This window comes from Cyclopterus lumpus, chromosome 15, assembly GCF_009769545.1.
Source record: "Cyclopterus lumpus isolate fCycLum1 chromosome 15, fCycLum1.pri, whole genome shotgun sequence".
Taxonomy (NCBI): domain Eukaryota; kingdom Metazoa; phylum Chordata; class Actinopteri; order Perciformes; family Cyclopteridae; genus Cyclopterus; species Cyclopterus lumpus.
Window position 1 is genome coordinate 6,248,795 of NC_046980.1, and position 16,031 is coordinate 6,264,825.

At 40.1% G+C, this 16,031-nt stretch overlaps 1 protein-coding gene across 1 annotated transcript in view; it reads left to right on the top strand.

The window, feature by feature from the left end:
• kcnh1a (potassium voltage-gated channel, subfamily H (eag-related), member 1a) overlaps positions 1-16,031 on the top strand; it is a 34,430-nt gene that overhangs the window by 6,616 nt on the left and 11,783 nt on the right. The window contains 11 exon segments of the mRNA XM_034552062.1: positions 4,064-4,170; positions 4,544-4,672; positions 6,524-6,642; positions 6,873-7,265; positions 14,157-14,210; positions 14,212-14,314; positions 15,575-15,624; positions 15,627-15,696; positions 15,699-15,718; positions 15,721-15,840; positions 15,843-15,855. Coding sequence (XP_034407953.1) covers positions 4,064-4,170; positions 4,544-4,672; positions 6,524-6,642; positions 6,873-7,265; positions 14,157-14,210; positions 14,212-14,314; positions 15,575-15,624; positions 15,627-15,696; positions 15,699-15,718; positions 15,721-15,840; positions 15,843-15,855 — 1,178 coding nt within the window.

A 16,031-nucleotide genomic window follows, 5' to 3' on the forward strand; every position in this document is an offset into this window, starting at 1 on the left:
GGATGAGTTAATGCATCAGAAAGATTGAAACTATTTTTAAATCAAACAGTGAGATTTGATCTTGGTTGAATCAGTCAGTTGTGGTTAAGAGAGTCTACGGTCATGCCACATTCATCATCTTAGTTGAGTGTAATTAGATTGTAATATTTGCTATTTTCTAACAGCACTTAGTAAAACAAAGTACGTCTCGGGCTGATGTGAACGTCTTCAATTTTGCAAGTATTTAATCCTAAAGCAAAGTATTGTGCAAACTGACATTTCGATGATGAAGATGTTCTGATTAAGTCGAGGTATCACCAAAGCTATTTCAATTCATCCTGAGGGGGGATAAATCCATCCAATAGTCGTTGAGGGATTTTACTCAAAAACACAGATTTCAACCTAATGGTAGCACTAGAGGAAAAGTCAGGCGATCCCCAGAGTCGTCGGGGTTCATCCTCTGGTGAACATGGATGTCTGTATCAAATTTGATGGCGATTCATTGTGTTGTCGTTGAGATATTTGGGCTAAAATTGTGGACCAACCAACCGATAGCAATGCTGCTCGCTTGGCTATGAGGAGCCGCCAAGCTTTTTGATTCATGGGTCTTAATTTCAAACATTAAATAAAGTTATTAGCTCTGTGTAGCAACCATAATGAGAGAAGTGAAATGAGAATATCACTCGCAGTTAAAAGGAATATAACGTTCCCATAATTTAAGACAAAGATAGAAACCAGTTAAAAGACAAATCTGTGATGTAATCGAGTTGTAACAACTGAAACTCTGCAATGGTGAAAGCTTTGGACGGTGTCTACAGGGTGCTCGCTCCAAAACCGTTCGCATAAAGGAGTAAAGAGGAACTCTTAACTAACTGTTTATTGTAGTAAGCGTGCCAGTAAGCACTTTATTAATAGAATCACATGGAAACAGTTTCTGCTGCCAGGTTTTAAACTGTGGGAGATTTCTTATGTTGTGGGAGATGCCGTATGTCACAGCACATTGAGGCCATTACTTATTTAGACCTTCGGGTCCCTAAGCATAAGCTTCAGAACGCTTGCCAATACAAATACTGAACTGTGTGTATGACCATTTGTAATTTTTTGGGTTACTAGATGGAGTGAAGTCATGTGTTTACAACAAGAAAACAAAACTTCTGACTATTTAAAATCCAAATTGTGTCGACATGTAAAGAGTTCACATGCAATTGGTTTAATATGTAGAAAAATTACCATACATTTCAATCAATTTAACTATGCCGCAAGCCTTTTGTAGTATTTACTGGACGCAACAGCCAGACACAAAGGTATTGTGAAAAGAACAATGAAAGGTCAACATGAAGTTTTTTTTTTTTTTATAGGAAGTGAAACACAGTAATGAATCAAGTAAACATAAAAGAGTAAAGATACGATATTAATAGTACATTTACTGTAAGATTGAATTATTTCATTGTTGCAGCCTAATGGCAACACATTAGTCTCATCTAGCTAGTGAAATAGCTTGCTTGGTTTGCAAGACAACTGCTAACTGAAAAACTAAATTCACATCACAATATTATTTTTATAAAAAGGAGGTGTGATGTCGTGATTGACAGGATAATGCTGTATCCGGGCCTATAAGGACTATTCAAGTGTCGGTACTGGGAAGTTGATTCACGAATCACGGCAAAAGATGGCAGCTGCCATTTCCGGGATATAAGTGGAAACACGTTGTTCATCTTTATATACAGTCAGATTACTTGCTAGCTAGCAGCATAACCGCCTGGTAACAGCACTAACATGTGTCCAAGAAGAAGAACACACACACACACACACACACACATATATATATATATATATATATATACATACATACATACATACATACATACATACATACATACATACATACATATACTTATACTTCTTGGACACATGTTAGTGCATCACCGGTCTCTCTCTCTGTATTCTCCATCTAATTTTTGCTCTTGAATGTGCAGTATAGCGACAGAGCATCTCCCACCTGTTACCAGGCGGTTACGCTGCTAGCTAGCAAGTAATCGGTACCACTACTGCCAAAGTTGCATTACAATTTAACTGATATACAGCAGTCAGAAAATTTAAAAAACCCAAATAACAAAATGCTATATATATGTAAATACACACATATCAGGCCTTAACACAGTCTGAAACGGACACGCGCTACCTGGTTTGTCTTTGTATACCTAAAAAGTAAAATAAATACATTTAATGTTTTAGCCTATTTAGTGGAATCCAGTGTTTATGACGTTCAACATTTATCTGTAAATCTGCAGTTGTTGAGTTTAAGCCTCCCCATTTTCTCCAGTTTAAAAGATATATAGAAGATGAATGGTAATAACTTTGTGGTCCCTTTTACTTTTCATCTACCTGCATCATCAGGTCAAAATAAGTTAAATACTGTTGTTCATGACCAACCACCTGCAAAACTAATGGTATCTCCTCTCAGCTGTAGACACTGATGTTGGCATTTAGCTAAAAGCTGATGTGACAAAGTATTCTCCAGTGTCAGTTCCTCCCTCAACACCGTTCCATGTATAAACTCCTTTAAAAGGAAGACTTTCTTATTTTTTTATACCTCTGCGTCGAAAAATGTTCATGTCCGTGAATACGATATCTCAGGAATGCCTTGAGGGAATTTCTTCAAATCTGGTGTAAACGTCCACTTGGACTCGAGGATGAACTGGTTTTGGTGGTCAAAGGTCACTGTGACCTCACAAAACCCATGTTTGGCCATAGCTGAATCATTAAAATGCTAATTAAAACAATTTACACAAAAGTCTAAGAAGGATAAAATGATGAAGTAAACTGAAACTTGACTGACTTGACGAGGCATCCAACCGTGAGACGGTAATTCTAGTTTTACATGAGGCCTAACTCTTCGACTACATGCTTTGTACCATATTAAAAATGTGGGTTTGTTGGTTCATGATAAATAGTTTTAATAGGTATCCCTATTTCATTAATATTCATACCTCTTATGTCTTTTAAACGTATGGTCTTTTTAGATTTTCTTTCTGTCTAACATCTCCTTGAGCCTGATAACGAGGCAATAAAACATTCATAGAGTTTGGATGCTTGATGATTTTGAGGATGACTCCAACATAAAATGTATGCTCGTCTCCCCAGAGTGTTTAAGTCTAATATCGAAGCCTCTTTTGCAGCAGATGTGTGCGGATCAAAGATGTTATTTCCATCTCGGCTGCTCTTAATGTGTTGTGTGTCTCCTCAATTATGCATATGTTGTTTCGTATGATACCGGATCCTGTAAACATACAGTGTCAAACCTGTGGGAATTTCTTCACGCATGACCAGCGTCGGTTGAGGAATTGCTTTTCCTTTTGAAGCAAGTCACATTCCTCCTGTCTCAAAGGAAGAGAGAAGAAGAAAGAGAGGACATTCACCAGTGGTGTTACATCAAGCACTGGTCTGAAAAGTAGTCTGTGCAGCGTCGGGATGTAGTCTCATTAAATTTAGCCTTCCTTTTTTTTAAATTCCATAACAAACTCCGAGTTATATTTAGATCATGCTGGAACAGACTGCTACTGAGTGTGGCAGTAACAAGCAAGGTGAGATGAATGTCTCTTCAGCGCGGTTTAATGTGCCCACGGTTGCTTGACCCATCTTCCGCTTTAATTTGTTTTTGAGAAGTACTTTGCTTTTGGCCAATTAGACAGTGGGCTGCATTTATCTTTTTTTTATGATTTCAGGATACATTTCAATGAGTTTTAATCTACTTCTACATTATATTTGACATAGCTTAATTACTCAATGTACGTACCTAGACGTCTCTAAATGGCAATCTGGTTTGCACAGGTTAGATGTGAGCCTGATAAACTGCATATCATTAGTTTGTTTGCTTAAAAATACGGATAACCTATAAATAGTTGCCATCTAAGAAATCAGAGAACAGGACCAGTCGCCGAAACCAGCAAATACTTAGCAACCAACACATGAGGATGATCGCAAGCCTTCCTCATCACAGCTGGTCAAGAACCTGAGCTCGCTCGTCCAATGGGCCTCTGCCTATTGAATACTCAAGTTGTTTTCTCCCCTTTGTGTTCTCCAGCTTCATGTACGGGGAGCTCACGGACAAGGACACAACGGAAAAAGTGCGGCTAACATTCGAGAATTACGAGATGAACTCGTTTGAAATACTGATGTATAAGAAAAACAGTAAGTAGCGAGTCTCACGTGAGGAAAAGAGTACAATTTGTTTCCCCAACCCCCCTTCTCTTGTCATGCAAATGTGTTCAGAGTTCCTATACAGTTGAGTTCAAAGGCAGCCCAGAACATTTCTACCTCTGTGGAAATGTGCTAATTATTTGTCAGCCAGACCAGAGAAACCATAGTTTCCGATAGCAGGTATACGCTCTCTCTGCTGGCAGGTGTTACAGGAAAACAAGCACGTTTAGCAAGTCTAGAACATCTCCGTTTACACCACGCAATCAAGATTTCTGCTCTACGTGCACTCGGTGTCATTTCCTCTAAAAATAAGCGGATGGTGCTGCAGCTAAATATGAGTGCGTTGTTCTTTTTATACTTTCAGGGACGCCGGTTTGGTTTTTTGTGAAGATCGCTCCCATTCGAAACGAGCAAGAGAAAGTGGTCCTGTTTCTTTGCACGTTCAGTGACATCACCGCCTTCAAACAGCCCATCGAAGACGATTCCTCCAAAGGTCAGTGTCAACCAATTCAACACGGTCATGCCTTCGATCAGAAAGGATGTCTTTTATGACTCTGCCGATTTGAAAGTTAATTCTTTAAAAAAAAAATTGTGCACGTTGCGTGGCAGACTCGTAGGATCGCAAACTTTGTACAGAGATTATAAAGCGACAGGGGCCGAGGTAACATTACTCTGCCGGGCGATCACCATCCGACCCTGTGCATTGTGCATCTGCTCCGGCAAACGCCCACTCAGTCCAACACCCATTGTGATGTTTATCGGCACTCGATCACAACAGATGATTCATTGGACTGTACAGCTGCTGAAGACGAGCCAAAATGGAACCGGAATCAGTGAAACTCCCAACGAGCACCAGTGACGGAAAACCGGATGGGGGAATTATTATGAAACGGGAGATTGTAGTTGCGCCTCAACAGGTAGCGTAACAGGTATTTGTCAAGCATGTTGCTCGAGTAAAGATTTAGCTTCCGCCCTCTTTCTAACAATTGATCAATAACCAGCATTGATTTGTAGGAGAGAGGGACCGAAAGCAAAGAATCCGACAAAGATACAAAATAAAAATAAAAAGTGCAGTAGCCCACATACGCTATAGGTTAGGATTTTCCTCACTGTTTATTCTTACCAGCAGTCTCTTTTTAGCCTAAACCAAGTACTTTAAACCCACAATAGCAGATTGTTTTGGGCCACAGACACAAGCTGTATACAGAACATAGTTTCCTTTTTTTCACGCATCCAGCTGGTAAGGAGCCAATGTGAGTCCAACCTTCACTCTCCTTTCAGCTCTGTTTTTAGACTCAACCAACTCTTGTGTGAAAATCTGTGTCGTCACTAACTTTGGTGCTCAGTAGATAGCGTGCACCTTTTTTTTTTTTAAACGGATTGGTTTTTAACGAAAAACAGCTGCCCGCTGCAGCCAAGAACCACGAGAGCAGTGAGAGTGAAGTAAAAGGCAAAAGCTGCGGCCCAGAAAACAAAAAAAACCTCAGCTGATGTTAGAAAAGCTCAGTAGAGTCGAAGGGAAACTGCTTTGAATTTCCCTAAAAAAAAAACCATGCGTTTGAAACAACAAATATCACGTTTTAATCGGTTGAGTGCTCTTTTAATCGAGTTCGTTAACGATTGTTATTCTTCGTGGATCAGTAGTCGACAGTTAAAAGTTCTCGAATCCACCAGAAAGATGAATTTAAGAGCGAGATACAAATGCACAAAAGGTTATGCAGTAGAATATAAACCGTGATTTAAAGACTAATTGGACTTTTCACAACGAGCAGCGCAAAACCATATCGTTAGTGGCTTTGATACTGCTCGACCAAACATTCACATGAATAAAGCCATTAGTTAAAATGTAAACTCCGCTTTTTTGGAACGCTGTATTCACAGTATTTTCAGAGCCTCCTGCAAACTCTGAACACGTTCCGTAGACCCAGAAAACAATCGACAGTCCTGGGTCTCTGAGGTGGAGCGGGCCGTTCACTCATCGGAAGATTGGCTGTCCGATACCCGGCTCCTCCAGTCAGCATGTCAAAGTGTCCTTGGACAAGATACTGAACCCCACATTGCTCCTGAAGGCTGTGCTAATGGCGTGCGTGCGTGCGTGCGTGCGTGCGTGCGTGTGTGTGTGTGTGATTAGTATAGATCCTGATAAGCAGGTGGCACCTTGCATAGCAGCCTTTGCCATCAGTGTATGAATGTGTGTTTTAATGGCTGAATGTCGATGCGTCATGTGCAGCTTTTGAAGATTAAAAAAAAGGCACCGTATAAATGCAAAACATTTAACCAGAAAACATCTTGAAAAGCATCATGTTAAAGATCGTGCATACTTTTATCTGTGTGTAATCCTCAGGCTGGGGGAAGTTTGCTCGACTGACTCGAGCTCTAACGAGCAGCAGAGGAGTCTTACAACAGCTGCAGCCCACAGTTCACAAGGGAGAGAATGTCCACAAGCACTCCCGCTTAGCTGAGGTACGGGGGACTGTACCTGGTTTTTATGATTTGATTCAGTAAATATTAGCACTGTATATTGGAAGAAACTCAGAGAGGAACAGAGGAATCTTAGCCGACACCGCTCCTGTTATGAGTTGGTGATCTATAGTCGGTCAGTATGGTCAGTATCCATTGTCTGGCCTCCTGCTGTGTTTTATTTATTCATCTATCTGGGTTTCTGGGTTTAGCTGACTGGCTCTTTTTGTTAGGTACTGCAGCTCGGCTCAGATATCCTACCTCAATACAAACAGGAGACTCCCAAAACCCCTCCGCACATCATCCTGCACTACTGCCTCTTCAAGACCACGTGGGACTGGGTGATCCTCATCCTCACCTTCTACACCGCCATCATGGTGCCCTACAACGTCTCCTTCAAGATGAAGCAGAACAACGTGACGTGGCTGGTGGTGGACAGCATCGTGGACGTCATCTTCCTGGTGGACATCGTTTTGAACTTCCACACCACGTTCGTCGGACCCGCCGGCGAGGTCATCTCGGACCCCAAGCTGATCCGGATGAACTACCTGAAGACCTGGTTTGTTATCGACCTGCTGTCCTGCCTGCCGTACGACGTCATCAACGCCTTCGAGAATGTGGATGAGGTGAGTTGCGGTGGTCTGCTCTTTTCTTTGTCTGAGGGGATTGTAAACAAATACTTTGGGGTTTTGGACTCTTGGTTGGACATGGCAAGCAATTGGAATACTTTGAGGTTTGGAAAATGTTGACAGGACATTTTAAGTAGATTGACATAAAATAATCAGCAAATTGTTTGATAATTGATTAATGATACTGAGCAAACGGCCCAAACTTCTTCGCCACCAGCTCCTCAAAAATAAGTTTTAATTTTAGATTTTAAAATAACAACGATGTATACATCATTGTTATTTTAAGATCTTTGGGTTTTGGAGAGCTGGTCAGACAAAACAAGCGATTTGGTGAATCGGATTACGTCAACTTGAGCTGTGAAATTGCAAATGGCTTTTTGTGTGGTGTGATGTGTAATTTCTTGCCACCTTCAAAGAGTTGAGGGGCATTAACTGATAACTGGTGGTTTCTCAAAGCTGCTGCAAAGCATCCTCCTGGCGGAGAAGGATGCAAGTTGTCTTCTCATTTATGCAACATTTCTTTTCTTTAAAAACACACTTGGACCAATAATGTATTTTTGACAAGCTCTACTTCTTTGTCTCCTCGTGGGGACAGATTGGAAGATTCTAGCCAGACATTACACTTTGCACCTTTTTGAACGGTCAATTTATTAATATAAGAAATATACATACTTATGTTATCTACGTAATTATATAAAGATATTGTGTTTTAGGAATATTTCCTAAATATTGTGGAGACTCACATTCACACTGTTACACACAGGCCAGTTTTCTATGAGCAGACTGGTGACCAACAAAGAGAAACTCACCTGTCGATTGCAACTAAATAACCTCCGTCATTGTACTGAAACATCAACGCTTTTGATAAACTGACGACTGCAACACACAGGAGGCCAGTTGAGTTAACTGTATTAAACGTTAATGTTTTACGTGACTTTGCGCTAAGTTTTAATCTGATACCTGCGGTGGATGTGGTAGAGGCAGGCCCATGCCCTCCGCTAAAATGGACGTGGGTTCCCAACTTTGAGAAATATACAGTAAATAATGTCTGCTTTTTACAAATACAATAAAAAAAGATTTATTTTAATGCTAACACATTTTTAAAAAGTTGTATTTGTGCTCTGTCTGCGCCGCTTTTGGTCATTTTTAAATCGGGGACAGTTGCAACAATTCAAGAGGTGATAATTTCTGAGGTTCTTGACAGGTTATTAGGTTTCCACGCAGGAACTCAATACTGACATGACGTAGACGATAAAGATCCTGTTCACAGGTTGTTGTTCTGTACAGTGACGGTGAAAAGCCGAGGTTGGAATGAGCAACATAATAATATACTTGTTTGCGAATTCATAAATGTTTGACCGTAATGAGTTTTTGCTTGAGTGCCATGGCAGGATCTTGAGATAATTGGCACATTTTAATTGGGGAAGGAGTGTTACATTATTAAACTGATGCACTCTTCAGAGCTCTGCCGTGCCGCCCTGAAACCATTAACACCTAATGACAGCTGACAAAAGGGCTGAATCCTGCGCTGTGATTAAAACTGAGGCGTGTTGTTTTAAAACGAGCATTTTGAGCCAGTCCCTTTTTTAACTGGATGAATTATTATTATTATGTGAATACGTTAGATTGTATAGTGGTGGTTGAAGATTTACTGAAAGTCTCAGTGTTAAAAGAACCGGTTGTTTATTTGTTGACCAGTTAGGATAGTTATGAGTTATATCTCTAGCTGCAACTGATATATAAAATATATTTTTATGGTGCAACCACAGCTTCTGAATCGGCTGCAAATGTTCACACATTGATTTAAATGGAGCCTCGAGGTGCTGCTTGCCGTGTGTGTGTGTGTGTGTGTGTGTGTGTGTGTGTGTGTGTGTGTGTGTGTGTGTGTGTGTGTGTGTGTGTGTGTGTGTGTGTGTGTGTGTGTGTGTGTGTGTGTGTGTGTGTGTGTGTGTGTGTGGTGTGTGTGTGTGTGTGTGTGTGTGTGTGTGTGTGTGTGTGTGTGTGTGTGTGTGTGTGTGTGTGTGTGTGTTGCAGTGAAAGCATTAAACGGCGTGGTGCGTCACAGCGAGCACCACCATGTACGTTGGGTAGCACACACCGTACGAGCTAATATGAAATGCTTCGGTACTGCTTTGAAAAAAAAAATTGTTGAGTTGTATTTGCAGCATTTTGTCCCCTTTCTAGTCTTTCAACCTTTCAGCATCCTAAATACAAGTGTCAGTTTTGGGAGACAAAATTCTGCTGGTTTGCTGGCGTGTTCAATAGAAAACTGAATATATTTACATTTTGGACTGTGTTGCGAGTATCCTTGATGTCCAACAACATCCTAAAGTTGAAAAGCAAAAAGCATTTCCCTCCTAATAAAACATTTGCAAAGCTGATTTTATTAAACTGTATTGTTTCCATCCATGCTTACCTGTTAATAGTCTTCTTCTTTCCTGCCTTTTGCAGGTGCAATATTGCATATCTCGGCGTGTTTTGATACCTGGAGATTAGTGGAATAGGGGGAAAATATTGTCATTCCACTTTAAAGCTCTTCCACAGCGCTGCTAGAGGTTAAAATAAAAACTTGAAAACTACTCCACAGAAGATAATCGGCAGATAAATCTATAATATTAATATTTGTTTACAGTGCTGGAAAGAATCTCACAATGCAATGTTGTGTAAAATTCCTAATCACTAACTTCAGAGCTAACTACCATCATGCATTGCACAGACAGAAAAAAAGATAGATGTAGAGAGCTGACAGATGAAAGAATGACCTGAATACTTTATATGTAAACAGTAGCTCAGTAGCTGCCACAATCGTATCATTAATGTTTGATGTGTTTCACTGAGGCGTCAACAGAGAGGGTGTCATCGTAGCCTACTTTTATTGGTGAGACTTACAATTCTGCATTTATTGAAAAGATCTTTTAATAAAAGACCTTAAAACGAATGCTTTCTATTTGAAAACGTCTTATTTTATATATCATCGGCCATCCGTTCGAGCTCACCCAAAGAAATATATATATATATATATATATATATATATATATATATATAATGCAACACAATACCGTTTTACATTGAGTATTTGACTTTTTTCGATGTCCCGTTTGACTTTTAGTACTTTAAGAAAGACATTTTTCACTATTTTCTGAATTTATATAGAATTTAGAGTATTTATTTCGTTGCATGCCTTCACTTTACAGTACAGCTTTCTGTGAGTTTCAAGTGTACGTTTAGCCTCTGACAAGAGTACGGACCCACTGGCTGTAAAGCAACGTGAAAGATGACCGTCCGCTTCCAGGATCATCTTCCACTGTGTCTCTGCAACAACTCAGTTACTCCAATTTGCTTCAAATTTCTTCGAGGCAATCCACGACAAGGGTACATGAGAGCCGGGTAAACATTCTCCCGTGTTATTAAAGCAAGGGCCTGAAACATCTTGCTTGTTGCTCCCGGACGTCAACGACTGACATGAATAACTTTGATGGCCGATTTTTTTTTCTCTCCACCCTACAGGTTTCTAAATAGGGAGGGTAAGACCATTAAGGAGAAGCGGCTGTCAAAGTTGTTCTGGGCAATCCTTAAAGTGGCGCGCGTTACCTCGAGAGCGGCATCGTGTCATTTCAGTTTCTAATGACTGATAACCCATAAGCGGCGGCCAATGAAACCACCTAATGTTGCGGCAAAGCGTTGATGGTGCATGCGTTGGTCACACGGCACCGGCTTCACCAACACACAGACGGTTTTATGTTTCTTTTTAATTTTGAAGCCTTTGTTGAGTATTGATTTTTGTCATGTTTATTTATCGCTTGCTACTGATCGAAGTGTCTCCTCTCTTACTTGTGCTTCATTTTTTTGTGTTTCTTCTTTTTCATCTGTTCTGTTTGCATGGCCTTCTCCCCCCCCCCCCCACCCCTTCCCACCCCCCACACCTCTTCTATGGGACGTGATGGGAAGAATTGGAACCACCGAGCTGTCACTCAAGTAGGCTTCAGTTTGATTAGAATATGATGATATTACAAATGTGTGTCTTATTTTACGTGGAGACACACACACACACACGCACACTTGACGAACGGGCTTCAGCAGCAACAGTCACACACACGCTCAACGTTTCCTGTGACGTTTATTCTCGCACCGACATTTCAGCCGTCGCGCTCAATGAGAGTACGACGGCAGAAGCATCAATGCGTGACATGAATGTCACAGAAAACCAGTAAAGATTTGTGCCGCTTGGTTTATTTTCTTTTTCTTTTCTTTTTTTTTTCTTGCTAAAGCTTTTCAGTGCCAGGAGATAACATCCATCAGATTATGTTCTACAGTACAATTTGAAAATGGAAAAGCTGCGTCATTAAAGCTGCATGAGAGCCGATTCAGTCCTCGCGTCGGCAGTAACAAACATGTCACTTGTGACAAATTGACTGCAGCAATGAGATTAAAGTCATCCTGGCATGGAAAATATGCTTCAATGGCAAAGAGTTTTAAACATGGTGTGCTTCGCCTTAAACCACATCTTTCTTTGAGTCACTTTTGACGGCATCTTTTCCCGAATTTCCTATTTAGCGACTTCACCAAATCGGGTGTCGGAAGCTTTAATGTATGGCTTTTCGTTATGATTTAATGTAGTACACGTTAGCTTATGAAACATAAAAGTATAATTTGACCAGATAAAAGGTTTGAGGAACGAGAAAGTGATCAACAGAACCTTTTGGTTCTTTCACAAATTAACTAATTGCTTTTCATCATTTTATAATGGTAAAAGTTATTATTATCATTATTATTATTTTATTAAACACAGACTTCCCCTTTTCAAAATTAAAATGTGAAACCTGCCACTACTGCTTACAAAGTAATTTGATAATAAATGAAAGCGCTTTGGATAAAAAAAACGTCAGCTAAATGAAATGTAATGTAATATTCAACTTTTTAGATTTGTTTCCTGAGAACTTTTAAAGATTTCATCTTTCATTAAAATCATCAGGAAAATGAAGTCTTTCAAAAGAAGGCCTCAATGTGAGAAATGCTTGCGTGATATACTGCCTCCTTCTACATTCAGTTGGACAACAAAAAGTAATGGTGAGTTGTAATTGGTAATCAAACTACTTTTCTTTACACACAATGATGTCTAAAAGGAATAAGTCACCTTTTTGGAGAAATACGCTTTATTTTCCTTTCTTGCCGGTGTTACATCTGTGTGACCCAGGGGTCGGTTAGTTTAGTTTAGCAATAAGCAGGGGAATGAGGGGAAATTAAACAATCCAAATACATTGTGTTAATTAGTGAGATTTTGAGGCGTGTGTATTTCTGATCTTTGGTGAAAGGCTAGCTGTTTCTTCTTGCCTCCTGCAGTCTTTATGCTAGGCTAGGCTAACCGTCTCATGGCCATGGCTCCAACACACAGAGATGATTGTGGTGTTGATCTGATCTAATCTTTATGAACTCTTTTTTTTTTTTTTTGTAACAGTCTCAGCAGGAAGGCGAATAACATCGCCCGTTTGATTCTGACCCCGGTTTGCCCCATTTAGCACAAAGACTGTTAGCGGGAGGAATCAGCTAGCATGTAGCCATCAGCTAGCATGTAGTCATCAGCTAGCATGTAGCCTAACTTCCGCTTTTTCATCTCAGTTTGTGTATTGATTAAACAAAGAAGATGCATTGTTTGATTTTGTGATCTTTAGAGTTGTTGACGGATGTACTTTAGTCCATTTACTAACCTGAGCTCATTTAAAAGCTTTGTTTACGCCCGCCGGCTTTCGCTTCACATTTAAAGCACAGGGATTTTTGTGTTTGCAGAGTTTTTGCAGCAGAACTCAAAAACACGATTGTGCTGATTGTCGGATTCTGTTGGAGCTCAGGTCTGTAAAGTGATTTGAGGGAAGCCGAGGTGTCTGGCAGGCAGCTGGAGCAGATCAAGTGACAGCCAGCGCTGCAGTTGTACTCTCATTGCAGACCACAGCACATTAGCAAATCAATAACCCTGCCAGTACACACACACACACACACACACACACACACACACACACACACACACACACACACACACACACACACACACACACACACACACACACACACACACACACACACACACACACACACACACACACACACACACACACACACACACACACACACACGCACACGCACGCGTGCGTATGCAGCAAACTGATAGGACTGCAATTGTCTGAGTGGGTGTTTCAATATATACAGTTAAGCTGAGTATATTTAGCTGCTGTTTATGTAACGGCTAGAAGTTGTAAAATGTCATCACATTGTAGAATGTGTTAAATATCAAGTCGGCATACGTTTACTCTTTTTGAATCTTGTGGGGGTTTTTTTCCCCGTCTTGTTTGTGTTTTCTTCTTCATATCACATTTGCTGTCGGTTCATACACTTTATATTAATTCTTTAAAATGCTTTTAAAGGGTTCTGATGTGTGTTTTGTTCAATATCTGATGTGGAAGTAATACCCTGAGCAAACACTGAGGTACATAACTTAATCATATTTAATGTTCACAGTTTCATTGATACTTTTCCATCATCAATACAAAAGTTTAAAGTGAAAGCAGATGAAGAGTTTTATTTATATTTATGTATCTCTGTTGGCAAACACTGCACATTGATAAACACTTGCATACAACTACATACTAGGGTTTAATGAATAGATTTATCAACTATTTATAGTGCGTATAAAAGTGTTACCATGTGTCAAAATCAGTATCATCTTGGTATTTAATTTAATTTCAGGTTTTGCTTAACATTCAATTTTAAATCATGAATAGAAAGTAACACTTCCAGTAACTTTTCACTTTTCCAATAAATATATAAATTCATACTTTTTCTCTGGTATAAATATTGTTTCAGATGTCCTCTCTTTGTGTCTCACTCCTGTTTTAGGGGATCAGTAGTCTGTTCAGCTCACTTAAGGTGGTCCGGCTTCTCCGTCTGGGTTCGGGTTGCCCGCAAACTGGATCACTACATTGAGTACGGGGCGGCTGTACTGGTCCTGCTGGTGTGTGTTTTTGGACTGGCTGCCCACTGGCTGGCATGCAGTTTGGTATGTTTAAGACATTTTTTTATTGGTGGCAATAGACAAGTTTTTGCTTTAAAAACAAATGATGAAGGAAATGTTGGTGGTACACTAACGGCTCAAGAATAAAGGCAACAATCTGCATTAGATTTTGACTCGATTTAGGGAACAAAGGAAGTTGCGGTTCAAACCGTTACGCAACCGAAACAGGAAGAGGATAGCTTTTAAAAGTACTTCTTATAAGAATGACCCATTCCAGAATACTGTTTTTTTAAAGAACTATGATAATGATGCAGTGATCTTATATTACATTCTAATGTATTTGTTGATTAAGCTCATTCCACAAAGGATTAAATAAAGTACAATATTTGCCTATAAAGTAGCAGAAAATAAAATGCCTCCAAATTGAACTTAAGCTACAGTACATGAGTTAATCTGATGTATTACATAACATGAATTACATCACACACTCTTCATTGTGATTAACTAATAGCGGCGCGAGTTACTCTAATGAATCCATTGATTAAGCTAATTAATGCATTTATTCTAATTTATTTTTAGCCAACATGCTGTGTTTCCACTCATCAAACCCTATGTGTTTAGTACTTTTAAAGCCTGAAACAGTAGTAGTGCTTTCAAGAGAATTATATTTTCTCATTAATATGTAAATGTAAGGCAGGCAGGCCTCAAGTCTAATCAAATATATGTTATCTACACGGGGGCAGATAGAGGTGGAAACATTGAGTTTCCAGCATGTATTGATGTATTATATTCATGAGCACCACACATGCACAGATACCATAATGACAAGTTAATGTCATGCTTACATCAAAAACAAAAAAAATGTCTTTGCTTATAATGACTTTTATGATTTATGTATTGTGATGCACTTCCAACGACACAAAAATAACCACTTGCACACATATTCACGACGGAAACTTGACCCGTACCTCATGAATCAGGATTACAAGACATCCTTCGAGTAATATATTCATAACCACAACAGTGTCTACAAGACTTCAAACAATGTTAATATGCAGGATTTAATGTTGACTTATTCTTCACAAGCGGGTATCCCACAAGATGCTTTCGGGCCAATATCATAAACATTGTTTATTGGCCCGGACGGTATAATCAAAACTTGAATAAGTGCAGCAAACCTCAGACTCATTAGAAATAAGCTCCTGTATTGTCCCCAAAAATAGTACCAAACATTTTCATTTCCTCGCCGATGAATTCACCCCATTAGCAGTGACGTGATTACTCGTTGCCTCTCCGCGCTCCAGGTTCAGCATCGGCGACTACGAGGTCATCGATGAAGAAACCAACATCGTGGCCGCACGGACAGCTGGCTCTTACATCCTGGCGGAGACGGTGTGGGCACGCCGTACCGCTTCAACACCAGCGGTCTGGGAAGTGGGAGGGCGGAGCCCGAACAAAGACTCGGTCTACATCACCTCGCTGTACTTCACCATGACCAGCCTGACGAGCATCGGCTTCGGGAACACGCCCCGACCACGGACGGATGAGAAAATCTTCGCGGTGGCCATGCACTGATGATTGGATGTGAGTGGAGGCGTTTTATCTTTCACCCAATGTAGCAGATGCATGATACATGAGAAGTTTTTAAATATGCTCTTTTAAAGCCACAGTCCACAGAGGCAGGTGAAATAAATGAATTATGAATGGAGCCATCGAAGTTCAGAAAATATAACTTTACAGATGATTAGCTGGGCAATATC